General features: G+C 70.9%; 4 protein-coding genes across 17 annotated transcripts; 2 read left to right on the top strand and 2 right to left on the bottom strand.

Moving 5' to 3' along the window:
* Window positions 1-914: 914 nt before the first annotated feature.
* Window positions 915-2,515, top strand: LOC310886654 (antimicrobial peptide NK-lysin-like). Its single transcript, XM_083811528.1, has 5 exons — window positions 915-1,087; window positions 1,539-1,666; window positions 1,788-1,898; window positions 1,987-2,157; window positions 2,391-2,515. The coding sequence occupies exons 1-4, from the start codon at window positions 1,048-1,050 to the stop codon at window positions 2,149-2,151; spliced, it is 444 nt and encodes a 147-aa protein (XP_083667654.1). The 5' UTR covers window positions 915-1,047; the 3' UTR covers window positions 2,152-2,157; window positions 2,391-2,515.
* Window positions 2,516-2,974: 459 nt separating this feature from the next.
* GCK (glucokinase) lies at window positions 2,975-9,326 on the bottom strand. 6 transcript variants are annotated; one of them, XM_083811902.1, is made up of 10 exons: window positions 7,850-8,421; window positions 6,729-6,891; window positions 6,453-6,607; window positions 6,089-6,208; window positions 5,900-5,995; window positions 5,585-5,684; window positions 5,303-5,486; window positions 4,927-5,082; window positions 4,258-4,491; window positions 2,987-4,156 (listed from the first exon to the last, which is right to left on the bottom strand). In XM_083811902.1, the coding sequence occupies exons 1-10, from the start codon at window positions 7,913-7,915 to the stop codon at window positions 4,012-4,014; spliced, it is 1,419 nt and encodes a 472-aa protein (XP_083668028.1). In that variant the 5' UTR covers window positions 7,916-8,421; the 3' UTR covers window positions 2,987-4,011. The 6 variants fall into 6 exon arrangements, with proteins under 6 accessions (XP_083668031.1, XP_083668026.1, XP_083668030.1 ...); XM_083811903.1 differs by lacking the exon at window positions 7,850-8,421 and adding an exon at window positions 8,431-9,325 and having other exon boundaries at window positions 2,988-4,156; XM_083811900.1 differs by having other exon boundaries at window positions 2,984-4,156; window positions 5,900-6,208.
* A 621-nt stretch (window positions 9,327-9,947) lies between these two features.
* YKT6 (YKT6 v-SNARE homolog) lies at window positions 9,948-14,317 on the top strand. Of its 2 annotated transcripts, XM_083811898.1 has the most exons (8): window positions 9,948-10,105; window positions 10,766-10,878; window positions 11,817-11,899; window positions 12,182-12,282; window positions 12,644-12,748; window positions 12,836-12,901; window positions 13,028-13,129; window positions 13,474-14,317. In XM_083811898.1, the coding sequence occupies exons 2-8, from the start codon at window positions 10,775-10,777 to the stop codon at window positions 13,507-13,509; spliced, it is 597 nt and encodes a 198-aa protein (XP_083668024.1). In that variant the 5' UTR covers window positions 9,948-10,105; window positions 10,766-10,774; the 3' UTR covers window positions 13,510-14,317. The 2 variants fall into 2 exon arrangements, with proteins under 2 accessions (XP_083668024.1, XP_083668025.1); XM_083811899.1 differs by lacking the exon at window positions 9,948-10,105 and having other exon boundaries at window positions 10,834-10,953.
* A 1,048-nt stretch (window positions 14,318-15,365) lies between these two features.
* Window positions 15,366-27,660, bottom strand: CAMK2B (calcium/calmodulin dependent protein kinase II beta). 8 transcript variants are annotated; one of them, XM_083811889.1, is made up of 12 exons: window positions 27,201-27,660; window positions 26,927-27,049; window positions 26,728-26,811; window positions 25,298-25,340; window positions 24,643-24,717; window positions 22,407-22,447; window positions 22,238-22,309; window positions 20,925-20,969; window positions 20,534-20,582; window positions 17,504-17,579; window positions 17,333-17,427; window positions 15,368-16,299 (listed from the first exon to the last, which is right to left on the bottom strand). In XM_083811889.1, exons 2-12 carry the CDS (start codon window positions 26,990-26,992, stop codon window positions 16,067-16,069), a joined length of 879 nt encoding a protein of 292 aa, XP_083668015.1. In that variant the 5' UTR covers window positions 26,993-27,049; window positions 27,201-27,660; the 3' UTR covers window positions 15,368-16,066. The 8 variants fall into 8 exon arrangements, with proteins under 8 accessions (XP_083668020.1, XP_083668015.1, XP_083668019.1 ...); XM_083811890.1 differs by having other exon boundaries at window positions 15,369-16,299; window positions 22,407-22,444; window positions 27,201-27,658; XM_083811894.1 differs by lacking the exon at window positions 24,643-24,717 and having other exon boundaries at window positions 15,366-16,299; window positions 22,407-22,444.
* Between the last annotated feature and the right edge of the window lie 127 nt (window positions 27,661-27,787).

Raw genomic sequence — 27,787 nt, 5'->3', positions numbered from 1 at the left:
GTCACCGCGGCGCGGAACAGACGTCACGGCGGCGGGGCGCCATGGCAACCGCGGGGGCGGGGGCGCCGTTCCCATGGCAACGGGGCCCGCGGGGCTGAGCCCCCCCCCCCCGAGCCCCCCCCCCCCCCGCTTCCTGCCCCGCGTCCGAGGCCTGCGGATTGATTTTTGGGGGGGGGGGGCGGTGCCACTCGTGTCCGTGGGCCCCGCGTGGGGCCGGTGCAAAAGGCCCGGGGCGGCCCCCCCGCGGCCCCCCCCAGGGGTTTTGAGCCCCCCCCCCCGGGGTTTTGGGCCCCCCCCGGGGGTGTCAGGGCCCTCATAGGTGCGTTGGAGCCCCCCCCCCCCCGGGGTCTGCAGCACCCCCAGGGGGTTTTCGGGGCCCCCACGGCTGCTGGGGGTCCCTCAGGGTGTCAGAGCCCCCCCAAAAGTTTTGCCCCCTCCCCCCCGGGTTTTTGGGCACCCCCCTGGGGGCGTCAGAGCCCCCCCCCAAGGGGTTTCACCCCCCGCCCCATGGTTTTTGGGCATCCCCCGGGTTTTTGCCCCCCCCAAGGAGTGTCAGAGGCCCCCCCTCATGGTTTTTGGACTCCCCATCAGGGGTGTCAGAGACCCCCAAGGTTGTCAGAGCCCCCCCATGGTTTTTGCCCCCCCCCCCCCGGGTTTTTGGCCTCCCCCGGGGGTGTCAGAGCCCCCCCCAATGGGTGTCAGTCCCCCACATGGTTTTTGCCCCTCCCCGGGCCTTTTGCCCCCCCCTCCCGGGGGTGTCAGACCCCCCCCCACGGGTGTCAGCCCCCCACATGGTTTTTGAGCCCCCCCCCGGTGATTTTGGCCCCCTCCCGCTGCCCCCCCCCAGGCCGCTTCCTGCCGAGGCGAGGCCGGGGGCGGAGGTGTGGGGCCGCGAGGCGCGGGCCGCGCTCCATTTTAAGGCCTCGGTGGGTTTCGGCGGCGCTGAGTGGCTCCGCCGGCCCCGCTGCCGGCTCCTGGGGGGCTATAAAAGCCCCGGGGTGGGGCACGGGGCCGGCACCCGTCGGGTCAGCGTCTGGGGGGCTCGCCATGGCCGCTGCCTTCCTCCTGCTCCTCGCCCTGGTGGCAGGTACGGGGCCGGGGCCCCTCCTGCCCGCGGCCCCCCCACGGGCTGCGTGGCGCGGGGACACCGGCGCCGTGGGGTGGGGGGACCGGGGTGGGACAGCGGGGTGGCAGCGGGGGTGCGGGGACTGTGTGGGGACGTGGACGTGGGGGGGGGGGGGGGGTGTGGGGACGGGGGTTGGGCTCTGGGGACACCTGGGGCACAGAGGGGCTTCGGGGACCGATGTGCTCCCCGTCCTGCTATGGGGCCGCCATGGGGCCGCCATGGGGCCATGGGGTGGCCATGGGGCAGCCACGGGGTGGCCAAGGGACCATGGGGTGGCCATGGAGCAGCCATGGGGTGGCCATGAGGCAGCCCCGGGGTGGCCATGGTGCCATGGGGCGGCCGTGGGGCAGTCGTGGGGTGGCCGTGGGGCGGCCGTGGGGCAGCCATATTAACCACCTCTGTCCCCTCGCAGTCTCACAGGCAGAGGAGGTGGCCGAGCCGTGCCAGGGCGGCCCCGCGTCCTGGTGCCGCGACGTGGCCACGGCCATCCGGTGCCAGAAGGAGCAGCAGTGCCGCCAGCTCTGGGGCAGCCTGGGCACGGTGAGGACGAGCCCCAGGCGTGGGGCGCGCCGTGGGGCAGCTCCCCCTCGGGTCGTGGTGCGGGGACGGGGGGTGGGGGACGGACCCGACACCGCCCTGAGGGTCTGCGCTGTCCCCGCAGTGGGATGAGGACGAAGGCGACGCGGCGCTGCCGGGCAAGGGGAAGAAATGCAACGTCTGCACCAAGGTGCTGCAGCAGCTGAAGAAGATGGTGGGGGACGACCCCGATGAGGTGAGGGGGGCTCGGGGTCAGCCGGGGGAGGTGGGGGGGTGGTCTGGTGGCCGCAGCCCCGCTGACGGCACAGTGCCGGTGCCCGCAGGATGCCGTCAACGACGCGCTGCGGAAGGTGTGCGGCGTCCTGAAGGGCCTGGGCCGGCTCTGCAAGTCCTTGGTGAAGAAGTACAGCGAGCAGATCTCCGAGGCGCTGCAGAACGACGACGAGCCCCAGGACGTCTGCGCCGCCCTCAAGTTCTGCAAGGGCTGAGCGCCGGTGAGAGCCCACATCCTGCGCCCCGCATCCTGCGCCTGCCCCCCCCCCCCCGGGGCTGGGCGCACGTGCCCCCCGTGCGGAGGGAGGGTGGAGGTGGGGGAGCCCGAAACGTGCCCCGGGGAAACTCGCGGGTGTGGGGTGGGGCGGAGGAGCCGCATCCGCTGGTGCCGGAGCTGGGGGCGACGGGGGGGGGTGTCCCCCGAGTCACCACCGCCACCGTTTTGTCTCCTCAGGGCCCTGACCGCCGCCGCTGAACCCCGAAACCTGAAGGGGGGCCCCGAGCCCCACCGCCAGCCTCCACCTCCCCACCAGCCTCCCTCCCACCCCCTGTCCCCTCACAATAAAGCAGCTTGTCCCCGCCGCCGCCTCTCCGGAGGACGGAGCTCGTCATTTGGGGTTTTATTTGGCCGAGGGTGCGGGGGGGAAATGTGCTGCCACCCCCGCAGACCTTCTTCTCATCACCGTGGGCAGTGACGCAGCTCGGGGGCTTGCAGCCGACGTTCCCCACACGGCGAGGGGCATCCCCGTGAGCGTCCGCTGCACCTGCATGGGGACGAGCGATCGGGGGGGTGGGGGGGGGGGGCTGGGACGGGTCCCTGCGGGGCTTCCCCGGCCCCATCGGGGGGACAGGGGGTGCGGGGGGGGGCTCACGGGGACCCTGGGGACAGGGGCTGACACGTGGCGACCTCGGCGACGCGGGCTGGGGTGGGCGCATGGGGACCTCAGGGAGGAGCCGGGTGTGTGGGGAGCTTGGGGACGGGGTCCCTGGGGGGACATTGGGGGGCGCGGGGCCACGCAGTCTGGGCTCTGGGGAGGGGGCATGGGGGGGGGGGCACAGCGATGGAGGGAGCACGGTGACAGGGGGGCACGGTGACAGAAGGAACATGGTGACAGGGGTGCAGACTCCCACAGTGGTCCCATACCCTGGGGTGATCCCATCCCCCAGCCCCATTTGGTGGCCCCAGCCCCCCCCAATGTGCCCCCACCCCATGGGGCTCCTATGTGGGTCCCATCCCCTGGGGTGCCCCCGACTCCCAGGGGACCCCCGAGGTGGCCCCACAGCCCCGTGGCACCAGGCTGCTCTCCCCACCCTGTGCCGCTGGCCCCACTCCAGGCTGGGGGTCCCCTGCCTTCAGCCCCCTAAACGAGGTAAATGTTGGGGGGGGCACTGTCACCGACACAAGCCGGGGGGGCACACGGGCACTACTTTTGGCTGCTTGGGACCACGAAGTAGTCGGGGGGGGGGGTCACCCACGTGCCCCTGGGCTGGGGAGCCGTTGGGTTTGGGGTTGTGGGGCGCTGTTCCAGGGGCGCACGGACCTGGCCCCGCGGGGGGAAGGAGGTGGCACCACCCCATGGATGGGGGGGGGGGGGGTCCCCTTTGCCTCCGGCTCGGTTTGTCCTTTCTGAGGGTCTCTGGGAGGGGACACGGAGGTGACACATGGGGACAAGGCCAGCCGGGCCCCCAGGCACTGCCGGCCGCCCACTGCGGGCTCCCCAAGGGGTGCCAGCCCCCCCCGTCCCCCCCATCCCCAAACACCCCCCAGCCACCCCCTTTATCCCCCGGTGCCCTCCCGTAGAGAGGCTCTGGGGGCGCAGCTGCCCCCCACGGCACCGGGAAGAGCCTCGGCCCCGTCGGGCGGCACGCGGCCATCGAGGAGCCTCGGCCCCGGCGGTGGTCCCGGAGGAAAAGTCCACGCAAACCCCGGTTTATTGGGGAGCCCCGGCACCGGCCGCCGTCGCCTCCCGCGGCAAAGCCCTTCCCGCGTCCGTCTGCGCTCCTCGGCGCCCTCCAAGCGCCCGGCACCGCGGGGTCCCCGTCGCCCCCAGGTCCTGCGCACCGTGCTGCCCCGCTCACTGCCCCATCATGCAGGCCATTTTGCAGGCGACGGCCGAGATGAGCGCGGCGCCTCGCCCGCTGCCTTCCTCCGACTGGATGAAGGTGATGTCGCAGCCGGGCGTCAGCTGCCGGACGGTGGCGTGGAACCGGTCTTTGAAGCTGCGGGGGGAAGACGGGAAGGGTCAAGGCTGCGGGGAGGAGGAGGAGGAGGAGGAGGAGGAGGGAGGCTGGGGCGGGAGGAAGGCTCCCGGCAGCCTCACCTGGGGTGCAGCTTGTAGACGGAGCCGTCGACCCCCACGGTGATTTTGAGGGTCTCCTGGCTCCGGCTCTCCCGCATGCGGTTGATGACGCCGGCCAGCCCGGCCGAGCACATCTGGGCGGCGCGGGTGGAGACGCTCTCGCAGACGCGCCGCACAATGTCGCAGTCCGTGCCCGAGGGCAGCAGCTCGAAGGCCGTCAGGATGTTGTAGATCTGCTTGCGGTCGCCTGAGTCGCTGGGATGGGACAGAGGGGGCGCGTCGGGCCGGGGACCCCCACGGGGCAGCTGGGGAGGGCTGGCAGGGGGCGATGGGGCAGGGGACCCCGGTGTGGGGCAACGGGATAGGGAACCCCGGTGTGGGGCAGTTGTAGAGGGCTGGTGGGGGGTGATGGGGCAGGGGACCCCATGTGGGACACCCCGGTGTAGGGTGATGGGGAAGGGGACCCCAATGTGGGTCAAGGCGATGGGGGACCCCAACATGGGGCAGCTATATAGGGCTGGTGTGGGGCAATAGGGCAGGGGACCCCGCTGCGGGGCAGCTGTAGAGGGCTGGTGTAGGGTGACAGTGCAGGGAACCCCATGTGGAACGATCAGAGCCAGCTGCTGTGGGGTGAGGGCACAGGGCACCCCCATGGGTGTGGGGCGGTTTGGGGGCGCCGGCCCCGAATACCTCTCGATCTGCGACACGAAGCGGGTTTCGAAGGTGCCGCGGGTCTTGAGCTTCTCAGAGGCCTCGCCGTTGAAGAGCAGGTTCTCGTCCACCAGCTTCAGCAGCACCAGCCGGACGATCTCCCCCATGTACTTGCCCCCGATGATCTTCTCGTAGCTGGGGGCCGGGGGCGGCCGTCAGGGCGGGGGCCGCCCCCCTCCCGCCCCACGGCGAGGCCCCACGCACGTGTCCCCACCGGTACCGGGCTCAGGGGGATGCGTGCGGGCGGCCGACGGGGCCGGAGCCCCGGGACGAACGGCCCCGGCCGGCGGAGGGCAGGGGGAAGGAGCCGCGGCCGGGGGGAGCCCAGGGGAGCCGCATCCGCCCCACTCCTTACAGCTGCTGACCGGGGTTAAGCGAGGTCTCGTCCACCACGCGGTCGTACTCCAGGAGGAACTCGTCGAGCTCCCCCGAGGCGCCGAACGCGCCCCACTCCGTGTTGACGCACATCCTGCCCTCGTCGCCCTCCACCAGCTCCACGTTGTGCATCTCCTCCATGTAGCAGGCGTTGCAGCCCGTCCCTGCGCGCAGGAGCCGGCCGTGGGGCACGTGCCCCCCGCCCCGCATCCCCTCCTTCCCCCGGGGACGGCCGCTGCCGTCCCGCAGCCCGTGATCTTACCCACGATCATCCCAACCTCGCACCGGTGGTCCTCGTAGTAGCAGGAGATCATCGTGGCCACGGTGTCGTTCACCATGGCCACCACGTCCATCTCGAAGTCCTGCCGGGGGGGGGAGCCGCCGGTGTCATGCCCCGCGTCCGGCTGTCCCGCGGGGTCCCTGTGGGATGCGTGTGCCCACGCATACACGTGCACGCGCACACATGCGTGTGCACAGCACGCCCCCAGCGCCTCTCCCGGGGGACCCACGGGACGCGGTGGGGACAGGGGGCGGGCACCGACGCACGCAGCCGGCGCGGGGCCAGCGGCCGTCTCACCCCTCGCCGTTTGATGGCGTCTCGCAGGAGCCCGACCACGTTGTTCCCTTCCGCTCCGGAGGCTTTGAAGCCCTTGGTCCAGTTCAGCAGGATGCCCTGGGCCGGGGGAGGACAGAGCGGGGCTCCGTGGGGCTGTGGGGCAGGCACCGCGGTGGCCTCGGGTCCCGTGCCACCCCGCCAGCCCCTCACCTTGTCGATGTCCTCGTGCCGCACGGGGAAGGAGAAGGTGAAGCCCAGGGGCAGCTTTTTGTGCTTCATCTGATGCTTGTCCAGGAAGTCGGAGATGCACTCGGAGATGTAGTCGAAGAGCTGGGGGAGAGCGGCTGAGCCGTCACCGCGATGGCCTCGTCCCCGCGATGGCCCGGTCCCCTCCACCCCATCCCCATCCAGACGCCACTTGAAGGGGACGCTTCCACGGGCTCCTGCAGCTCCCCGAGGGTCCGGACCCACCTCTGCCCCCTCCCGGGGCTCGGGGCTGCCCGGAGGCACCCAGCACTGGGATGGGGATCGTGGGGAGGACCCCGCGCCCCCCGCACCCCCCTGCCCCGCTCACCATCTCGGCCGTCCCCGTCATGGCATCCTCGGGGATGGAGTACATCTGGTGCTTCGTCTTCACCTTCCACTGCCCTTCCTCCCCCTCGCCCACCTTCACCAGCATCACGCGGAAGTTGGTGCCGCCGAGGTCCAGCGAGAGGAAGTCCCCGACCTCTGCAGCGCACGGGGCACGGGGGAGGGCACGGCTCAGGGGGGGGCTCCCGGGGGGGCAGCACCCGGTGGAGCCGCGGCAAAGCGCCGGGCGCCGTCGCCCTCGCGTCCCGGCAGTGCCTACCTGAGCCCTCGGGCGTGGAGCGGACGTAGGTGGGCAGCATCTTCACCGAGGCTTCCTCGTGCGTCTCCAGCTTCAGCCCCCGGTCCATCTCCTTCTGCATGCGGTACATCACCTTCTTCAGGTCCTCCTCCCTCAGCCGGAACTCCGACAGGATCTGCTCCACCTGCGCCGGGGGGCGGCGGCGTTACGGGGTGTCCCGTGCCCCCCGAACCGCGCCGAGCAGCCGGAGGTTCCCCTCCCCAGCCCCGGTTTTCCCTGTGGACACCCCGAGCCCCTGCGGCCCCGCAGCCCGGAGCACCTCGCCCTCCAACGGCGGCACCGGGGGGAAGCTCCTTGCCCCGAAACCTGCTTGGAGCAGGTGTCCCGTGGGGGTTTCCTTTGTCCCCCTCGCACGACGCCCATCGAGCAGGGCCGCACCGAGCGGTACGGGGAATTTCTCCCGTCCCCGCTGCCAGGGAGAGCCGCAGGGCCCCTCCAGGGCCGCGCTGGCGCTCAGGACCTGTTTTTCCCTCGCGTAGCAACCCCGGGCCCTGCCGCCGGCGCGGCCTCCATTACCAGGGCGCGTAACGGGGCCGCGGCCCCGGCTCTCAGATGGAGCCGCGGCGCCGAGCGCTTCTGCTCCGCCGGCCAGGTTTGCTCGCGGCATTAGAGGCCTCATTAGTCACCGGGAGCCGGGCAGGCCAGGATCGCTCCCGCTGTGCTGTCAGCACCAGGAGGGTGTTTTCCTCGGGGCCGCGCCGGCCCTGCCGTGGGTTTTGGGGTGCATCACAAAGCGGGCACCCTGCTAAAGCTTTTGGGATGATGTGGGTCTGAGGGGTCCCGGCCCCCGCAAACCGGCTGCCCCGGGGTGCTCCGGTGGGACGGATCGAGGCCGGATCCCCTCCGGGATGTCCCCAGGGGGACACCCAGCGCCCCGTGATGCCGTCCAGTGCCTGATGTCGCCCAGCGCCGCAGCGCCCGTCCCGGTGTCCCTTCTCCCGCTGCTCTCAAGCGGTTCTGGCACCGCAGGCACCGCGTGCCGCGGCTCCGCTCCCTCCGATCCCGCATGGAGGTTTCGGTGCCAGGTTTGGCTCTTCCCACCCGACCAAAACCTGCCCCCGAAGGGCGCGATCCCCTCTTACCCTGCCTGGAGCAGGCTGGAAGCCACGTGGCGGAACGCCGCGCTGCCTGTGCCCCATGCTCCCCATCGCCCCCGTCCCGGTCCGGCTGCGCGCCGGAGCCTCCCAAAGAGTGGGGACGAGCCCCGTCCCCCCAAGTGACCCGATGCAGTGGGGGTCCCCCCGGCCCCGAGGCCGTCCTGTGGAGCCCGGCTCCTCCCGGGGGAGCCCCGCTGCTCATGCTCAGCACCCCAGCACTGGGCATGGGGGCGGCCTCGGGAGCTGGAAGCCTCGGCACCGGCCGCGTGGCTCTGCCCGAGGCAGCCTCCAGTCTCCCGCTGCCCTCACCCCCTGCACCCGGGGGCTGGGGGGGCCTCGCGCCGCCGGGCCCACGGCAGGATCAGGCCCTCGGTATAAACGGAGGCTCCCCGTGTGCTCCTGGCTCAAAACCTCCTGACCTCATTCCTTGCCCAAAACCGCTTGCCTGGCCCCAAAGAGCCCCGAAGATCCCCAAAAAGCCCCAAAGAGCCCCAAAGCGGGGGCAGAAGCAGCTGTTGCCTTCCGGAGGCGAACGTGGGGAGGGCCGGCGGCCGGCGGGGCCTCACCTTCTCCTGCCGGGAGCTCTCCATCCTGCTTCTGTGGTCCAGCATGGGGGCAGCCGTGGGCGCGGGGCGGGCGGCGGGCGAAGCTGTCCCCCCTGAGCCCCCCCGGCACCCCACCGCCTCGTCCGCCCGGGTACCGTCCCTGGCCGCGCCGGGGGATGCGCCACGTTGGGGGGCGTTAGCTCATACGGGGCGCCCGGTGGCGGCCGCCGCGTCCCCACGGTCCCGTCAGGCGGAGCGGCCGCAAGCCCCCGCGGCCCCGGCCTCGGCCCCCCGCATCCCGGGGCCGCCCTCGGGGCTCCCCAATCCCCTCGGCCGTGCGGGGCGGCCGGGTGCTTCGTCCTCCTCCTCCTCCTCCTCCTCGGCCCGCCGTCCGCCGCGCTGCGAGGGGGCACCGGGGCGGCCCCGGGGGTCTCTGCGTGGAGCGGGGGAGCCCCAGCGGGCGGATGGATGGACGGACGCGGGCGGCCTTGTCCGGGACCCTCCCCACGGGGGCCGTCAGCCCCGTCACCGGCCCCGGGCCCCCCTCCCGGTGAGCCGGTTGCCGTGCCAACCACTTCACGGCCTGCTCACGGTGGCAACCACTCCACCGGCCGGCCTGGCAACGCGGCCCGCTCCCATGGAGACGGGCACCAAGGTGACGGCGGCCCCGCGATGGCCGCCGGGCCCCGGGGACGGGCACGGGGACAGACGGGGGGTGATGGAGACGGACGGGGGGTGATGGGGGAGCCCTGGGGGGTCCCGGGGGCCCGGGGGGGTCCCGCGGTGCCCCCGCGGTGTCCCGGTGCCGGGGGTGCAGGGCCCCGCAGGGCGGCCCCGGCCCCGCAGCCAGGGGGGTCCCATGGGGGTCCCGGGGGGCACTGCAGGCCCCGGACCCAGCCTGGAGGCCCCGCCCCCACGCGAAGCCCCGCCCCCACGCGAAGCCCCGCCCCCACAGCAAGCCCCGCCCCCACAGCAAGCCCCGCCCCCACAGCAAGCCCCGCCCCCACGCGAAGCCCCGCCCCCACAGCAAGCCCCGCCCCATCCACGTTGCCCCGCCCACCCGCATGCCCCCGGGAACAACGGAGGCCACGCCCACTCCCTGCGCCACGCCCACGCGGCAGGCCCCGCCCACTCAGCAGCCCCGACCGTCCATTAAGCCACGCCCACAAATCGCCCCATCCCGCGTAGCCCCACCCACCGGGAAGCCCCGCCCCCACTCACGAAGCCACGCCCACCGAGCGCCCCCACCCACCCACGTTGCTCCGCCCGCTGTGGAGGCCACGCCCACACACCCAGAAAGCCACGCCCACAAATCACAGCGCCCCAGCCACTGGCGGAGCCACGCCCACACACCAGGCCCCGCCCACCTACGAAACCCCGCCCCCTCGCTAGGCTCGAGCCCCCATCAGCTCCCTGCAGGGAGCCCCGCCCCCCCATGACGCCACGGCGCCGCCGATTGGCCTCCCGGCTCGGGGGCGGGGCCGCTCGCGGCCGTGGGCGGGGCCTTCAGGAGAGCCGCGCTCTCATTGGCCGGGAGCCGCGGGGCGGGCGGGCTGCGTGCTGCGCGTGCGCAGGCTGGGCGCGGCCCCGTGGCAGTAACCGGGGCCGGGGGCACTTCCGGCCGGTCCCTTTCTGCTTCCGGGTCGGGAGCGCTCCGGTCGGCCGCCGCCTCCTCGCTGCGAGTCCGCAGCCGCCGGTACCGGGCGGGGGGGCGGGGCCGGGTGGAGCCCTGGGGGTGTCCCGGGGGGGCTCGGGTGGGCTTGGGGTAGCCCCGGGGGGTCCGGGGGGCTCCCGGGGGGCCCCGGTAGGGTCTGGGTGGGGTCCGGGGGTGCCCCGGCGGGGTTCGGTGGGGCCCGGTGCTGTCCGGGGAGGGTCTCGGGGGGGTTTGGGGGGTGTCGCCGGGGTCCCGGTGGGACCTGGGGGGGTTTGGTGGGGCCCGGTGGGGCCCGGTAGTGTCCCGGGGGGGTCTGGGTGAGTCGTGGGGGGGTCCCGGGGGGTGGCTGGAGGGTCCCGAAGGGCTCTGGGGGGTCCCAGCGGGGTCCCATTGGGGTCTGGGGGTCCCCGTGCGTTCCCCATAGGGTCCCGATGGGGTCTGCGGGGTCCTGGAGGGGTCTGGGGGGGGTCCCTGGGGCGTCCCAGTGGGCTCGGGGGAGGGGGTCCAGGAAGGCTCTGGGGGGTCCCAACAGGGTCCCATTGGGGTCTGGGGGGGTCCCCATGCAGCCCCCATAGGGTCCCAGTGGGCTTTGGGGGGGGTGTCCCGGAGGGGTCTGGGGGATCCCTGGGGGGTCCCGGGGGGCTCTGGGGGTCCCGGTGCCTTCCTGGTGCCGGCGGGGCCCGCTGACCCCTGTCCCCGCAGCGCCGCGCCATGAGGCTGTACAGTCTGAGCGTGCTGTACAAGGGCGAGCCCCGGGTGCAGCTGCTGAAGGCCGCCTACGACGTCTCCACCTTCAGCTTCTTCCAGAGATCCAGGTCGGGCCCCGCGTGACGGTGCCGGCACCGGGACAAGCCCTGCTGGGGACTCACGGCAGCCCCCGTCCTCACTAGGTGGCCGCAGGGCATCGCCTTGCCTCCCCCCGGTGCCCCCGGGGACGTTGGGCTCAGCCCCGGCTGGGCCGGTTCAGCCCTCGGCGCTCCCCCGGGGGACCGGCTCCAGCCGCCCCCCCACTCGTGGAGGCGGCCGGGGGCTGTCGGCTGCGGCACCCGGGGCGTTTCCCGGCCCCCTGCCAAGGTTTTTTTGGGCACGTTTGACTCTGCGGTCCCGGCGCTGAGGGGAACGCTGCAGCGAGGGGCTCCGAAAAATGCCCCCGTGGCCGAGCGTGCGAGGGGAAGGAGCCAGCGGGGGCGGCTCTGGGGGCCTCGCTGCTCCCCAACCCCAGCGCCGCTCGCTGCCTGCCTCGGGAGCAGCTTACCCCTGGGCTTTGGCGCCCCGGGGCCTGCTGTCAGCGGGGATAGGCTGTGAATTTATCTGCCGGTCCCCCCCCCCACCCCGTGGGGGCTGTGTCCCGCGGCCACGGCACGAGTTGGGGCCCGGCGTCAGCCCCTCGGGGAGCCCCTGGCGCTGCCGCTTCCCACCGGGAGCGCTGTGGCTGAGCGCTCGCCGCTTCCAGCGCGCCCGGGACGGAGCAGATTTATTTCTGCTCCCTCACAGCTTTTGGCCTCTGATTTATTGCGGGGTGAGGAAAAGAAACAACAACAACAAAAAAAAGGGGGTTATGCAAAAGTCTGCCTGGCAGGGCTGGAGCGTGGGCTTGGGGCCGTTTCCTGACCTGACTCGACTCGGGTCTAGCGCATGGGAGCGCGAGCGTCCTGGGGGGGTTGGAGGGGAAGGGGCGGTGGGGAAGGGCCGGGGCTGCCCCGCGCCACCCTGCGGCCGGGGGCCGGGTGCGAGCGGCGCCGTGTGCTTGCAGCGTGCAGGAGTTCATGACCTTCACCAGCCAGCTGATCGTGGAGCGCTCGCAGCTGGGCAGCCGGGCTTCCGTCAAGGAGCAAGGTGAGCGCGTGGCCGCGCTCCGAGGTGCGACGCCCCCCCTCGCGCCCCCTTCCCTGGGCGAACGCCGAGAGGTTTGGGGGCAGGCTGGGCCCGTGGGGCCGAGCCTGGGGCTCGCCGCCCTCCCCGAGCCCTTCCCGCCGGCCCAGCGCGACCGCCGGTGGCCGGAAACCTCCCGGTGCCATCCGCTGGCGGTGGAAGCGGGGGCCGGGGGCAGGCGTTGGGCGCTGGGGGGGGGGGCTCCAGAGCTGCCCCCCCCCTTCCCGACGCCGCCTCTCTGCCCAGAGTACCTGTGCCACGTGTACGTGCGGAGCGACGGGCTGGCCGGCGTGGTGATCGCCGATAACGAGTACCCGCAGCGGGTCTGCTTCACCTTGCTGGACAAGGTGAGCGGCGCGGCCGGCGGCGCCTCGGGCACGGCGGGGAATTCGGGGGGGGGCTTCCCAAATTGGGGTCCGCTCGCGGCGTGAGGAAGAAACGATCCCTGCTGGTGAGCCGGGGGCAGGGGGGGCATTGTCGGGGCTGAGCTCGGCGGGGTCTGGTGGTGTTTTGGCTCGGCTCTGCCCGGTGGCTCCGCACCGCAGCCGGCCCCGGCCCCAGCCTCTGGAGCGCCCGGCGCGGCTCGGGGTTCGGCGGGGAGCTGGCCCCCGCCGCCACCGCCACAAGCGGGGCAGGGGCTCGGCCTCGCTCGCGGGGAGCTGCGGGGAGGAGCCCGGGCGGCGACGCCGGGCGCTCCCTCGCTCGCAGGTGCTGGACGAGTTCAGCAGGCAGGTGAGCAGGGCGGAGTGGCCCTCGGGGTCCCCCGGCACCATCAGCTACGCGGCGTTGGACGGGTACCTCAGCAAGTACCAGGTAGGGGCCCCGTGCCGCGCGGCCGCCCCCCCCCCCCCCGGGGTGGTGGGGGCTGCTGGCCCGACGCCGCCCTCGTTCCTCCGCCAGAACCCCCGCGACGCCGACCCGATGACCAGAGTGCAGGCGGAGCTGGACGAGACCAAAATCATCCTGGTGAGGACGGCGGGGACGGGGGCTGGCCCCGCTCCCTCCCCCCCGGGTGCTCTCGCCCGGTTTCGGGGCGCGGCGGCGGGGCCCCCGAGTGCCGACGGCGCGCCCGGCGCCCGTTCCTTCGCGCAGCACAACACCATGGAGTCGCTGCTGGAGCGCGGGGAGAAGCTGGACGACCTGGTGTCCAAGTCGGAGGTGCTGGGGGCGCAGTCGAAAGCCTTCTACAAAACCGTGAGTGCGGCGCCGGTCCCTCCTGCACCCGGGGAGGGTCCCCGGCGGGCCGGGGGTGGGTTTGGGGCCGTGAGAGGGGCAGGAGGAGCCCCGGTGGTGCGGGACGTGGGGTCGGGCAGGGAGCTCGGCTGCCCGAACCTGGCTGGCGGAGCTCCTCGGCCCCCTCCCCAAACCCGGCCCCCGCTCCCATTTGGGATTTGGGGTGCCCGGGTGCCGGACCGCGGCCTCCAGCCCCCGTCACGGGGCCGTGCCCTCGGCCTCCGCGGCCAGCGGGGGACCGGGGCCGGGACGGCCGCGCCGCGCGGCTCCGGGCCCCGACGCCGCGTTCCCTCCCCTCTCGCCAGGCGCGGAAGCAGAACTCGTGCTGTGCGGTGATGTGACCCCCCCGCGGGGGGGCTCCTGCCCCGGGCCCGCCAGGCCCTCGCCCCCCTCCTCGCATCTCGGCCTCCCCCAGGACTGAGCGCAGAACCCCGGCGGCTCCTGGGCTGCTCGGTGGGGGCCGCCGCTCGGGCCGGGCCCCCCCCCCGCCCCCGGGCACCGCGGCCGTGCCCGGTTCTCGGTGCTGAGCGGGGGCTGAGGCGCTGAGCCCCCCCGCCCAGCCCTCGCCCTCCCCCGGCGCAGCTCGGGCCGCGCTGTGCCCATCCCCGCACCGCCGCCTCTAACACCAGCGAGTGCCTCGGCGCTGCCAGCCCCGGGGGGGCTTGGGGACCCCCCCAGGCTCCAAGCACGGGGCCTGGAGGGGGGGTGGGGGGGAGCTGGTGGGGGGGGGCTTTTACACATCTGTGTCCCCGGGGGGGTGGGGGGGAGAAGGGAAGTGCTTTGTGTGGGGGCTGGCCGGGGCTGCTCGGTGTGGGGCTGCATCCCCTTGGGGGGGGGGCACGCGGGGTCGGCCCCCACGCCCCCTCCCTGGGTGGGGGGGGGCTCTGTGCCATGGGGCTGCCCCCCTTCGGTGGGTCCCAGCCCCCCGTTACCCCCTGTTCCTGGGGGGCGGGTGGGAGCCAGCTGGGCCGGGGGGGTTCCCCGTTCCCCCCTCCCTCAGCCCCGGGGGGGTGTGTGTGGGGGGGGGCTCAGCCTCGGGGCCCCCCCCCGGCCTCGGTGGGACGGGCGCAGCTTTCGCTCGGGGCTGTATCGTGATCGGCGCCGCCTGTCGCAGCCGTGCTGCGGCCGATAAAGTTCTCTGTGACGGTCGTGGCCTGGTTGGGCTCCGTGGGGGGGCAGGATCGGGCCCGGGGTGGGGGGGGCACCACGTCTGGGGGTGCAGCAACACTCAGCCTTGTCTCTCCCCCCCCCCGGGGGGGGGGGGGTGTTTGGCAGTTGTTTTTCCTCGTAATTTATTTGCAGTTTTTCCCGAGACAAAAACGAAATCAGAGTCATCTGTTAACACTTACAAGGCTCAGAAAGAAAAGACGAAGGGGGGGGGGGGGGCAATATGCCGGGTGTGGGGGGGGGAATAGAGAAAAGTTGGGGGGGGGGGGGGAACGGAAAAGAACGAGAGAAAAAGGGGGAGGAGAGGGGAGAGAAATCTGGCAGCGCTCCACCAGCATTCAGGGACGGTAACAGCTCAGCTCAGCTCCTCGACAGACAGCGGGGTGCTCCCGCGCGCAGGGCATGCAGAAAGTAAAAAGCTGCCCCCCCCCCGCCCCCCCAACCCCCCCCCAGCCACAAACAGCCCCCAGCGACGGGAGTGCGAGGAGGGGACGCCTTGGGGGAGATGGGGGGGGCAGAAATTTGGGGAGGGGGCGGTTGGGGTGAAGCCCCCCCCTCCCCTCTTGTAGCGGTGAGCCCCCTCCCTGGGGGCGCGGGGCCGGGGTGCGGGGGGAGCAGCGCCCTTGGTGCTGGGGGGGGGCCCGGGGGGGGCCGGCAGCCGGCGGAGCAGCCTGTGCCCCCTAAGAGACCCGCTCTCTTAGTCTAAAGTGCTTTCGACGCTGCCTCGGTGCTGGCTGGATCGCCCCCAAGCCCCCCCCCTCCCCACCCCTTGGGCTGGGACCCCCCCCCAAAAAAATCCAAAAATTTCTCCCCCATTCCCCCCCCCCCCCCCCCCCAAACCCCAGCACCCGGCTCTCCCCCCCCCCGGGGGCTGCGGGAACAGCCCCGGCCCCACGCTTTGGGAAGGTGGGGGGGGATTTTTTTTTTTGGGGGGGGGGGGGGGGGGGGTTGAAGAGGGGGGGGCACCGGCTGCTCCCGCGGGAATTCAAAAATAAAGAGCTCTCTCTATGTACAGGGGCCCGGGGAGGGGGGGGGCGAGCGAAAGCGGAGCCCAAAGAACGAACATCCACCACCAGCGACAGCGAAACTCCACGAGCACAGCCGGGGGGGCGAGGGGGGGGCCGGGCGAACCCCCCCCCCGGCCCGGCGCAGACGGGCTTCGGGGGGCAGAGGGGGAACGGGGTTGGGGGGGGGGGGGGGGGGTTCGGGGTCTCACCGCAGGCTCCGGCAGCCCCCCCCCCCCCCAGCACGTCGGTCGGGGTCTGTGTGAGATGACGATTTAATTTTTGGAAATTATTTTTTTTTTCTATTCGTCGTTTTTGCTTTTTTTTGTCTTTTTTTTTTTTTTTTTTCCCTCCTTTTTCTGCAAACGCAGGCACTGGGAAGAATGGGGGGGGGGGGAGGGGGGGGGCACAGGCATGCGGACGCGTGCTCCGGGACCGCGGCTGCATCTCCGTCGGGCCGGACCCAGGCTGGGGGGGGGGTCTGAGGCTGAGAAGGGGGGTCTCAGGCTGGGGGGGGGTCTCAGGCTGGGGGGCTTTCAGGCTGGGGGGGGCGGTTTCAGGCTTGGGGGGGGTCTCAGGCTGAGGTTTGGGTTCTCAGGCTGAGGTTTGGGTTCTCAGGGTGGTCGTTTTTTTTTTTTTTCCTTTTTTTTTTTTTTTTTTTTCCGGGGGGGGGAGATTGGGGGGGGCCGGCGGCCTCATGGGCCCCCCCCCTCCGCCGCCCTCACCTTCACTGGAGGGGGGCGACGGGCGCCCCGGAGCCGTGGAAGTGGACGTTCTGCCACTTGCCCTCGCGGCGGTGCCAGACGCGCGTCTCCTCCGACTGGCTGGTGCGCGGGCGGCCCTGCGCGTCCAGGTACTGCGTGAGGCGGATGTAGGCGATGCAGGCGGCGTCCTCCCCGATGACGTGCACGTGGGGGTTCAGGATGGTCGTGTGGATCGGCTTGTTGTTCTTGGACAGCACTGCGGGCAGCCCGTCAGCGCGTGGGGCGGGCAGGGGTACGGGCAGGGGTAGGGGCAGGGGTACGGGCAGGGGTACGGGCAGGGGTAGGGGCAGGGGTACGGGCAGGGGTACGGGCAGGGGTAGGGGCAGGGGTACGGGCAGGGGTACGGGCACGGGCAGGGGTACGGGCAGGGGTAGGGGTAGGGGTACGGGCAGGGGTACGGGCAGGGGTAGGGGCAGGGGTACGGGCAGGGGTACGGGCAGGGGTACGGGCAGGGGTAGGGGTAGGGGTACGGGCAGGGGTACGGGCAGGGGTATGAGGGCAGGTGGGGATATGGGCAGAGGTACGGGCACGGGCAGGGGTACGGGCAGGGCAGACACCCAGGCAGGCAGGCACGGAGGAACACAGGCAGGGGGCAGGCAGGAGCACCAACAAGGCCACAGGCAGGGGTGCGGGCAGGGATATCCACAAGGATCCGGGCAGGGCTACCAACAAGGACCCGGGTAAGGCTGCAGGAGCAGTAGCAGCAAGGATGCGGGCAGGGATACAGGCAAGGGTGCAGGCAGGAGCACGGGCAGGGATGCGGGCAGGTGGCAAGCAGGCAGGGAGGAGCACGGGCAGGAATTCAGGCAGGGACACGGGCAGGGACACGGGCAGAAATGCAGGCAGGAGCACCAGGAAGGACCCAGGCAGGGCGCAGGCAGGGCAGGCAGAAGGGACACGGGCAGGGGGTGGGCAGGACGGGGGACACGGGGACGGGCAGGGAGAGGCAGGAGCAGGAAGGGACAGGGAAGGGACGAGCAGGGATGGGCAGGAGCGGGCAGGGATGGGCAGGGACAGGGAAGGGACAGGCAGGGACAGGGAAGGGACGAGCAGGGATGGGCAGGAGTGGGCAGGGACGGGCAGGGACAGGGAAGGGACAGGCAGGGACAGGGAAGGAACAGGCAGGAGCAGGCAGGGCCGGGCAGGGACAGGCAGGGACAGGCAGGGACAGGGAAGGGACAGGCAGGAGCAGGCAGGAGCAGGCAGGGCCGGGCAGGCCGGGCACTCACAGTTCTCAAAGTAGAAGCGGTGGAAGTCCATGCCCTCCACCAGGTTGCCCAAGGCCTCGGGCTCGAAGGAGGTGAGCCCCGGGTCGCAGATCTTCCTGCAAGGCAGCGCGTGAGCCCCTGACCCCCCCACCCCCAGGACCCCCTCAGACCCCCCGCCCGGCCCCCACTCACGCGTAGGCCTCGAAGTCCCCGTTGTTGACGGCCTCGATGAGCTGCTCCGTGATCTTGATGATCTCCTGCTTGCGGGCTGGGGGGGGGACACGGGGGGGGGTCACGGCCCCGAACCACAGCGGGGTGCCCAGGGGACCCCGGGAGGAGGAGGAGGAGGAGGAGGAGGAAGGTGCCGAAGGAGCCAGGCTGGGGACAGACGGACACAGGGAGAGGGGCTGGGGACGGACACGAGCTGTGGGGTGGAGGGGTGGGACGTGGGGACACAGGGGACATGGGGAGGGGACATGTCGGGGGGGGACAGGGACACAGACCGTGGGGACAGAGCCACGGGGGCATGGGGACAGACACATGGCCCATGAGGACGGACACACGGACCGTGGGGACAGAGCCACGGGGACACAGGGACAACGCACAGGACATGGGGACAGACATGGGGACACAGGGACAACGCACAGGACATGGGGACAGACGCAGGACACGGGGACGGACACTCAGGACGTGGGGACACACAGACACGTGGCTGATGGGGACACGGGGACAGACGGACGGCCCCTGGGGACGGGCAGAGGGGACTCCACACGCCCTGGCCCCGGTGCCCTCGCCCCCACCTCCAGCAGCCGTCCCTCCCAGCACGTCCCAGTGCCTCCCAGTACCATCCAGTGCATTTCAACAGATCCCAGTTCCATGCAAGCGCATCACAACACAGCCCAGTGCCGTCCCATCGCACCCCAGTACATCCCAGTGTCACTCCAGTGCACTCTGATGCGTCCCGGTGCATGCCAGTGCCATCCCGCCGCATTCCAGTGTGTCCCAGTGCATTCCAATACACCACAGATCCATCCTGGTGCAATCCCACTGCATTCCAGTAACATCCCAGTACAAACCAGTGCCATTCCAGTGCATTCCAGTGCCATCCCAGTGTCACCTCAATGTGTTCCAGTGCCATCCCAGTGCCACTCCAGTACATCCCAGTGTGGCTCAGTGCATCCCAACACCAACACGCACACCAGTGCGTCCCAGTGGCGTTCCAGTGCATCCCAGTTCTATGACAATGCACTACACTGCCTTCCTATTGCATCCCAGTGCCTCCCAGTACCACGCTAGTGCATTCCAGCACAGCCCAGTTCCATCCTGTTGTATCCCCATCTGTCTCAAAGCATCCCAGTGCCACCCCAGCACATCCCAATGCATTCCCAGTGCCATCCTAGTGCACCCCAGTGTCCCTCAGTGCCATGCCAATGCATCTCAGTGCCACCCCAGCACACTCCAGTGTTTCCCAGTGCCCCCCAGTGCCACCCCAGTGCATACCAGTACAACCCCGTGCCATCCCAGTGCACCATAATGCAACCTGGTGCCACCCCAGAGCCATTCCAGTACACCCCAGTGGATCCTAAGGCCATGCCGAGGCACCCCAGTTCCATCCCAGTGCCACCTTACTGCACACCAGTGAGCCTCAGGGCACCCCAGTGCCAGGCTAGGCACCCAGGCACATTACGGTCCCTCCCAGTGCCACCCCAATGCGTCCCAGTGCAGCCCAAAGCTGCCCCGGTGTCATCCCAGTGCCATGCCAGTGCATTCCAGCACAGTCCAGTTCCATCCCAGTTTGACCCAGCGCTATTCCAACGCATAACATTACACTCCAGTTTGTCCCAGTGCATCTCGGCACATTCAGCGCCATCCTGCTGTATCCCAGTGCCATTCCAGTGCATCCCAACACATCCCAGTTCCATTCCAGTGCACTGCAGTACCAGCCTACTGCTTCCCAGTGGGTCCCAGCACCCCCCAGTTCCACCCAGTGCATCCCAGTGCCATTTCCGTGCATGTCAAGTCGCCTCGGTGCCATCCCACTGCATCCCCGAGTCATTCCAGTGCATCCCAGTGCCAACTTATTGCATCCCAGTGTGACACCGTGCATCTCAAAGCATTCCAGTGCCACTCCAGTATATTCCAGTACTGCTCCATGATACCCCAGGGCATGCCAGTTCATCCCAGTGCCATGCCACCATGTCCCAGTGCAGCCCAGCGTTAGCTCAATGTGTCCCAGTGCACTCCCATGCCATCCCAGTGCACCGTAACGCATTCTGGTGCCATCCCAGTGCATCCCAGTGCCATCCAATACACCCTAGGTCCATCCCAGTGTACCCCAATGCATCCCAGTGCCATCACAATGCATCCTACGTCCATCCCAGTGCACCCTGGTACCATCCCAGTGCATCCCAGTGCATCCTGGCTCCATCCCAGTGCCATCCCAGTGCATCCCAGTGCCATTCCAACATATCCCAATGCATCCCAGCGCCATTCCAGTGCATCCTAGCGCATCCCAGTGCCATTCCAATGCATCCCAGTGCATCCCAGCTCCATCCCAGTGCATTCCAGTACCATTCCAATGCATCCCAGTGCCTCCTAGCGCCATTCCAATGTCATTCCAACGCACCCCAATGCATCCCAGCTCCATCCCAGTGCATTCCAGTACCATTCCAATACATCCTAGAGTAATCCCAGTGCACCCCAGCTCCATCCCAGTGCTTCCTAGCACCATCTCAGGGCATTCCAATGAATCCCAGTGCCTCCTAGTGCCATCCCAGTGCCATTCCAATGCACCCCAACGCATCCCAGCTCCATCCCAGTGCATCCCAGTGCCATTCCAATGCACACAGTGCCTCTTAGTGCCATCCCAGTGCTATTCCAATGCCCTCCAATGCATCCCAGTGCCATCCCAGTGCAACCCAGTGCCATTCCAATGCATCCCAGTGCCATTCCGATGCCCTCAAATGCATTCCAGTGCATCCCAGTGCCATCCTAGTGCCATGCCAATGCCCTCAAATGCATCCCAGTGCAACCCAATGCCATCCCAGTGCATCCCAGTGCCATTCCAATGCCCTCAAATTCATTCCAGTGCATCCCAGAGCCATCCCAGTGCATCCCAGTGCCATTCCAATGCCCTCCAATGCATCCCAGTGCTGTCCCAGTGCATCCCAGTGCCATCCCAGTGCCACCCAGCTCCACCCCCGCCCTCCGCGCCCCCGTCACCTTTCGTGTCCTCATCCTCGATGGTGGTGTTGGTGCTGTCGGACGACTCCTGCCAGCGGGAGGGCGGCGGTGCAGAGGGAGAGACGGGGGGGGGGGCAGGAGGGGAGGGGGTGTCAGCACCCACCGGGGGAAGGGGGGAGTCCGCACGCCCCGGCCGCGGGGTGCCGGCTCCGCGGGCGACGCAGGGACACGGGGAGCCCCCGCGCCCCGACCCCTCCCTGGCCCCAGCCGCGAGCCCCCAGCCCGCCCGGCCCCGCGGAGATGGGAGATGCGCGGGGAGGATGGAGGCGGAAAGCGGAGAGAGAAAGAGAGAGAGAGAGAGAGAGAAAAAAAGGGGGAGGGGGATAAAATAAGGGGGGGGGGGTCACGGCCCCGGGGGGGGCAGCAATACCTTAATGCCGTCCACTGGGTTATGAATTACGGTAGTTTGAGGCTCCTACAGGAGAAGGAAGAGAGACAGAGGAAGGCGAGGAGAGAGGGGAGAGGAGGCGAGGAGAGACCAGAGCACAGCAGTGGGAGGGGGGGGAAATTTGGGGGGGGGCACGCGGACGGGGGGCACAGACCCAGAGCAGGGTGGGGAGGGCGGGAGGGGGGAGAGAAGCAGAGTCGTTAGTCCAGCGCAAGCCCGATGGTTTAATTGGGAGAGAGCAGAGGGAGGCAGAGGAGGGGTGAGAGCCTAGTGGACCCCTGGGCGGGGGGGGGATTTGGGGGCGGGGGGGGGGGGCCCCCTGCCCGTATCCTGCACCCACCGTGCCGGGCGCACCGCGGGGGCGGCCCCGTGCCCGCGTCCTGCCAGGGTCGTCGTGGTGGGCGCCCCCCCCGGGCCGCATCCTGCACCCACCTGGTGAGCCGGGTCCTGGTGCCCGTCCCCCTGCCCGCGGCCGCATCCTGCACCTCAGCCGGGTCCTGGTGCACGTCCCTGTCCCCGGGGCCGCATCCTGCACCCACCTGGTGAGCTGGGTCCCAGCGGCCATCCCTGTCCCCGTGGCCGCATCCTGCACTGCACCTGGGTCCTGGGGCTGTCCCCATCCCCCTCCCCATGGCCACATCCTGCACCCACCGTCCCGGCAGGGTCCTGGTCCCCATCCCTATGGCCGCATCCTGCGCTGCACCTGGGTCCTGGTGCCGTCTCCATCCCCGTGGCCGCATCCTGCACCCACCTGATGAGCCGGGTCCTGGTGGCCATCCCCATCCCCGTCCGCAGGGCCGCATCCTGCGCTGCACCTGGGTCCTGGTGCCATCCCCACACCCTGCACCCACCTGATGAGCCGGGTCCTGGTGGCCATCCCCATCCCCGTCCGCAGGGCCGCATCCTGCACTGCACCTGGGTCCTGGTGCCATCCCCACACCCTGCACCCACCTGATGAGCCGGGTCCTGGTGCTGCCCCGTCCCTGTCCCCAGGGCCGCATCCTGCACCCACCGTCCCGGCAGGGTCCTGGTGCTGTGCCCATCCCCGTGGCCGCATCCTGCACCCATCGTGCCGGCCACATTGGCTGGAGGGGGGGTGGGGGGGGGGCCGCGAGGAAGGTCCCCCCCCGGCTGCCGGTGGTTCTGGGGACGCCCGGGACGAGCATGGCGATGGATGCGATGGGATGGTGGGATGGTGGGGGGGGGGGGGGGCGCGGGGGGGCACGAAGGGGCCCGGCTCCTCGTGGCCCCCCCCCTGGGGACACGGCAGGTGGGGGGGGGGGGGGGGCACCTACCAGCGCCGCCGGCGGGAGCGTCCCCTTGGGGCTGGTGACGCCGGCGCTGCCTTTGGTGCTGTTGGTCTGGGGCTGCGGGGGGAGAAATTTGGGGGGGGGGGGGGGCTCAGTGATGGCGTGGGAGGGGTCGTGACCCCCCCCCCCGTGCCCCCCCCCAGCGTCCCCTCACCTTGACGCCGTCGGCTTTCTTGTTGAGCAGGCTCTTAGCTGCTGCGGGGGGGGGGGGGGGGAAAGCAGAGCGTCAGCGGCGTGCCCCCACCCTGGGGACAGGGCCACCGTCCCCCCCCCCCGCCCGGCAGCGCCCCGGGGGGGGGCACCGGGGGGGGGGGCGAAGCGGGGAGCCGGGGGTTGGCTTACCTTGGAGAAATGCAGAGAGGAAAGCGAGAGAGAGAGAGAGAAAGAGAGGGGGGGGGGAAGGGGGGGGCGAGAGAGAGAGAGAAAGGGGGGGGATTTGGGGGGGGGGGGGGGGGAATGGGTTAAAAAACGAGAAAAAGACCCAAAAAATCGTCTTGAGAGCAGGCGGCGGCGCAGCCCCGGGACCCCGCAGGCGGGGACGTGGTGGTGGCATCTGTCACTCCTAGCCTGACCTCGGGGGGGGCACGGGGGGGTGACAGAGGTGGCGCCGTGGGGGGGGCCGTGCTGGCAGGTCCCCCCCCCCTCCGGTGCTGGCGTCCTCGGCATCGCTCCTCCAGGCCCGGTGGCACCGGAGGGGACCCCTTTGGGGCTGGGGGGGTGACAAGGGGGGGGGGGGCGGCCGGTGACGGCACCGGGACGGGCCTTTGGAAGGGGGGGGGGGACGGGGATGGGGGAGGATTGGGGGGGTGGGGGGGGGACACGGGGACACCCCCGTGACACAGCCGTGTCCCCACGGGTCCCCCGGGGGTCCGGGCCCTCCTCGGGAAGCGGGCTGGGGGCAGAGCTGGCTGCGGCGCTGAGAGGTCGGGGTCTAAACCAGAGCCATCGGGGGGGGGGTCCCCATTCTGAGGGGGGGGCGGGGGGGGGGGCTCGCCGTGGGGGGGTTTAAGACCCGCCGAGTGTTTCGCGGCGCCACAAACACCGGCTGCAGCGCGCTGGAAGCCGTGCGGGGGCATGCGGCGGTGCAGACCCCCCCCTTGGGCAATGACCCCCCCCCATGCAGCAGTGACCCCCCCCATACAGCAGTGACACCCCATGCAGCCATGCAGCCCCCCCATGTGTGGGTGCAGCCCCCCCCATGCATGGGTGCAGCCCCCCGCCCCCCCCCCCCGGCAGCGGGGCGATGCCATGGGATGGAGCAGCAGTGATGGGGGGGGGGCACCTCCCCAAAAGGGGGGGGGCAGCCCCCAAATTCTCCCTGAGCCCCCCCCCTCCCACCATGGCCACATGCTATCGTGGAGCCTGGCGGGGGGCTGGGTGCTGGGGGGGGGGTGGTGCTATGGGGGGGGCACAGGTACCAGGGGGGTCCTGGGTGCCATGGGGGGGGGGTCCTGGGTGCCCCGGGGGTCCCATGGGGTCCCACGTACCGTGAGGGTCCCTGGTACCAGAGGGGTCCTGGGTGGGATGGGGGTGCCATGGGGGTCCTGGGGGGTCCCAAGTACCATGGGGGGGGGTCCCAGGTGCCACAGGGGTCCCATTTACTATTGGGGTCCCAGGAGCCATGGGGGTCCCGGGTACTATGGGGGTCCTGGGTGGGACTGGGGTGCCATGGGGGTCCTGGGGGGGTCCCAGGAGCCATGGGGTTCCCATGTACTATGGGGTCCTGGGTGGCATGGCAGTCTCAGGTACCATGGGGGTCCTGGGGGGGGGTCCCAGGTGCCACGGGGGTCCCATTTACTATTGGGGTCCCAGGTACTATGGGGGTCCCACGTGCCATGGGGGTCCCATGTACTGTGGGGTCCTGGGTGGGACGGGGGGTCCCGGGGGACCTGGGGGGGGGTGTCCCAGGTACCACGGGGGTCCCGTGTGCCATGGGGGTCCCAGGTGACACAGGGGTCCCATGTACTACGGGGGTCCCAAGTGCCATGGGGGGGGGCCCCATTTACTACTGGGGTCCCCAGGTACCGCAGGGGTCCCGGGTGCCATGGGGGGGTCCCATGGGGCCAAGCACTCCGAAATGGCCCCCAGGGCTGGGTTGGGGGGGGGGGGGACGGGGACATGACAAAAGCGCTGCGGTGTTGGGGAGGGGGCGCCGGGTGCCAGCAGCGGTGACATTTCCCAGCCCCGGGGGGGGGGCGCAGGAAAGGCCGGCGGGGGGGGGGGGGGCACAGGCTTGTTGGGGGGGGGGGCCATGCGTGCGCTCCCATTTCCGAGGAGGGGACCCCAAGACCCGGCGGGGTGGGAGGAAGAGGAAGAGGACGGGGACCAGAGGCAAGCAGGCGGGGGGTGTTTTAAGGGGGGGGGGGGGCGTCGGGCGGGGGGGGGTCTACCTTGTTCCACCAACCCCAGGGGGGCACCGGAGGCGGCTGCGGACATTGTAGGAGGCGCGGTGGTCTGTCTGCCCACTGCGGGCAGGGACGGGCAGGGGCGGGCAGGAGAGAGAGAGGAGAGAAAGGAAGCGACAGCCCGTTAGCGTGGGGGGGGTGGCGGGGGGGGCGGGCGGGATGGGGGGGGGTGGTCCCGGACACCCCCCCCCCCTCACCACCGCCGCCGCCGCCACCGCGGCCGGGCACCACCTGCGCCGTCGGAGGCGAGGGAGCGGAGAGGGGCCGGGGGGAGCCCCCCCGATTTCGGTTTTGGGCAGTGGAGGTGGGGGGGGGACACACGGATTCTGTGTGCCCCCCCACCCCACCCCAAAAGCGCCCGTCAGCTCGTGTCCCCCCCCCCCCCCAGACACACGCACACACACACAACCTCCCCCCGGTCGCGGCAGCGGCGCCGTCCTCGCCGAGGTGGGAAAATGGGGAGGGGGGTTCGAGGTGGGGAGGGGGAGAAAGAGAGAAAAAGAGCGACAGAGAGAAGGGGGGCGGCGAGGCCCCGGGCGCCGGAGCCGGCAGCGCCTGGGGGGGGGGCGCAGGATGCGGCCCCCGGAGCTCGGCTGCGGGCGGAGGCGTCCCGGGGCCGGTGGCAGGAGCCGGGGCTCACCTGAGAAGTTCCTGGTGGCCAGCATGGTGGTCAGGATGGCGCCCTGCAACGGCACCTGCGTCACCGCGTGGCGGGGGGGCACCGCCACTCGGCCGGGGGGCACCCCGTGACACGGCTGGGGGCACTGGGATATGGCTGGGGGCTCTGGGACATGGCTGGGGGGCACTGGGATATGGCTGGGGGGCACTGGGACATGGCTGGGGGCTCTGGGTCATGGCTGGGGGGCACTGGGACATGGCTGGGGGGCACTGGGACATGGCTGGGGGGCACTGGGACATGGCTCGGGGCTCTGGGTCATGGCTGGGGGGCACTGGGACATGGCTGGGGGGCTCTGGGACATGGCTGGGGGCACTGGGACATGGCTGGGGGCACTGGGATATGGCTGGGGGGCACTGGGACATGGCTGGGGGGCACTGGGATATGGTTGAGGGGCACCGGGACATGGCTGGGGGGCTCTGGGACCTGGCTGGGGGCTCTGGGACGTGACTGGGGTCTCTGGGATATGGCTGGGGGCTCTGGGACATGGCTGGGGGGCACTGGGATATGGCTGGGGGCACTGGGACATGGCTGGGGGCTCTGGGTCATGGCTGGGGGGCACTGGGATATGGTTGGGGGGCACCGGGATATGGTTGGGGGGCTCTGGGACGTGGCTGGGGGGCACTGGGACATGGCTGGGGGCTCTGGGATGTGGCTGGGGGCACTGGGACGTGGCTGGTGGGGCACTGGGATATGGCTGGGGGCTCTGGGACATGGTTGGGGGGCACTGGGACATGGCTGGGGGCACTGGGACATGGTTGGGGGGCACTGGGACATGGTTGGGGGCACTAGGACGTGGCTGGGGGCACTGGGACGTGGCTGGGGGGCACTGGGACGTGGCTGGGGTCTCTGGGATATGGCTGGGGGGCACTGGGATATGGTTGGGGGCACTGGGACATGGCTGGGGGCTCTGGGACATGGCTGGGGGCACTGGGATATGGCTGGGGGGCACTGGGATATGGTTGGGGGCACTGGGACATGGCTGGGGGCTCTGGGACATGGCTGGGGGCACTGGGATATGGCTGGGGGGCACTGGGATATGGTTGGGGGCACTGGGACATGGCTGGGGGCTCTGGGACATGGCTGGGGGCATGGGGACATGGCTGGGGGCATGGGGACGTGGCTGGAGGGCACTGGGACGTGGGTGGGGGGGCTCTGGGACGTGGCTGGGGGCTCTGGGACATGGCCAGGAGGGGACCATGCCATGGCCAGGGGACACCGTGACATGGCTGGGGGGCTCTGTGACACGGCCGGGGGGCACTGCAACACGTGGCAAAGCACCGGGCACGGGCAGGACGGGACCGGGGGACACGGCAGGGCACCGGGACGTGGCCAGGGGACACGAGAGGACACCACGACACGGCCGGGACACGGCCACCCCCCCCCAGGCTCACCTTGAGCTTCCTCCGGGCGTTGAACTTCTTCAGGCACTCCACCGTCTCCTGCCTGTGCATCATGGAGGCCACGGTGGAGCGTTGCTGCGGGGGACGGGGGGGGTCAGGACGAGCCGGCGGCGGCCCTCGGGGCAGGGCGAGCCCACGGGGGCGGCCAGAAAAATGGGGGGGTCGGGGTGGGGGGGGAGGCAGCACTTACGCAGACCCACGGGTGCTTGAGGGCTTCGTGGGCTGTGATGCGCTTGGCGGGGTTGATGGTGAGCATCTGGTTGATGAGGTTTTTCGCTTCGGGGGTGACCGTGTCCCACTCGGGCGAGGGGAACTGGGGGGAGACGGGGCGGGGGCAGAGGGCGGGCTGCGTCCCTTCGCCCCCCCCTGCGTGTCCCCGGGGACGCGGCCCAAAGCTCCCTCCCTGGCCGCCCGGTGACGGCGCCGCCCCTCATTAGGTTCCAGGGTTAACGGGCCGGACTTACGTCGTAGGCGCCGGCCTTGATCTGTTGGTAGAGTTTGTGCTGGTCCTCGTCCCAGAAGGGCGGGTAGCCCACCAGCAGGATGTACAGGATGACGCCTGGGCGGGGGGCGCGGGTCAGGGCGCTCCGCGGGGCCCCACGGTGCCCCAAACCTCCCCGGTGCGTCCGGGGGGGCCCAACCCAGCGGGGCCGCGCAGCCCGGGGTGGGCCCTGGGTGGGGACTGGGGTGGATGGGAGAGGAACGGATGGGACCAGTATGGGGACTGGGAGATGAACGGATGGGACCAGTATGGGGAGTGGGATGGGACTGGGAGAGGAACGGACGGGACCAGTATGGGGACTGGGAGATGAATGGATGGGACCAGTACGGGAACTGGGATGGGACTGGGAGAAGAACGGGGATGGGACCAGTATGGAGACTGGGATGGGACTGGGAAAGGAATGGGGATGGGACCAGTATGGGGACTGGGAGAGGAATGGATGGGACCAGTATGGGAACTGGGACAGGAATGGATGGGACCAGTATGGGGACTGGGAGAGGAAAGGGGATGGGACTGGTATAGGGACTGGGAGAGGAACAGGGATGGGAC

The sequence above is a fragment of the Anser anser genome (assembly GCF_964211835.1).
Source record: "Anser anser genome assembly, chromosome: 26".
Taxonomy (NCBI): domain Eukaryota; kingdom Metazoa; phylum Chordata; class Aves; order Anseriformes; family Anatidae; genus Anser; species Anser anser.
The sequence above is the reverse complement of the archived record's forward strand: the minus strand, read 5'-3'. Positions and strand labels throughout refer to the sequence as shown.

Excerpts from the sequence above, each read along its gene's own strand:
- LOC310886654 (XM_083811528.1), top strand. The coding sequence starts at position 1,048 with ATGGCCGCTGCCTTCCTCCTGCTCCTCGCCCTGGTGGCAG. Across the intron at positions 1,088-1,538 it reads GCTCCTCGCCCTGGTGGCAG|TCTCACAGGCAGAGGAGGTG; the intron begins GTACGGGGCCGG and ends GTCCCCTCGCAG. Across the intron at positions 1,667-1,787 it reads TCTGGGGCAGCCTGGGCACG|TGGGATGAGGACGAAGGCGA; the intron begins GTGAGGACGAGC and ends CTGTCCCCGCAG.
- GCK (XM_083811900.1), bottom strand. The coding sequence starts at position 7,915 with ATGGGGAGCATGGGGCACAGGCAGCGCGGCGTTCCGCCACGTGGCTTC. Across the intron at positions 6,209-6,452 it reads TGACGGGGACGGCCGAGATG|CTCTTCGACTACATCTCCGA; the intron begins GTGAGCGGGGCA and ends GCTCTCCCCCAG. Across the intron at positions 4,492-4,926 it reads TTCGTGTCGCAGATCGAGAG|CGACTCAGGCGACCGCAAGC; the intron begins GTATTCGGGGCC and ends GTCCCATCCCAG.
- YKT6 (XM_083811898.1), top strand. The coding sequence starts at position 10,775 with ATGAGGCTGTACAGTCTGAGCGTGCTGTACAAGGGCGAGCCCCGGGTG. Across the intron at positions 10,879-11,816 it reads AGCTTCTTCCAGAGATCCAG|CGTGCAGGAGTTCATGACCT; the intron begins GTCGGGCCCCGC and ends GTGTGCTTGCAG. Across the intron at positions 12,749-12,835 it reads GGTACCTCAGCAAGTACCAG|AACCCCCGCGACGCCGACCC; the intron begins GTAGGGGCCCCG and ends TTCCTCCGCCAG.
- CAMK2B (XM_083811889.1), bottom strand. The coding sequence starts at position 26,992 with ATGCTCACCATCAACCCCGCCAAGCGCATCACAGCCCACGAAGCCCTC. Across the intron at positions 24,718-25,297 it reads GGCCACCAGGAACTTCTCAG|TGGGCAGACAGACCACCGCG; the intron begins GTGAGCCCCGGC and ends CCCTGCCCGCAG. Across the intron at positions 16,300-17,332 it reads CCGCTTCTACTTTGAGAACT|TGCTGTCCAAGAACAACAAG; the intron begins GTGAGTGCCCGG and ends GGCTGCCCGCAG.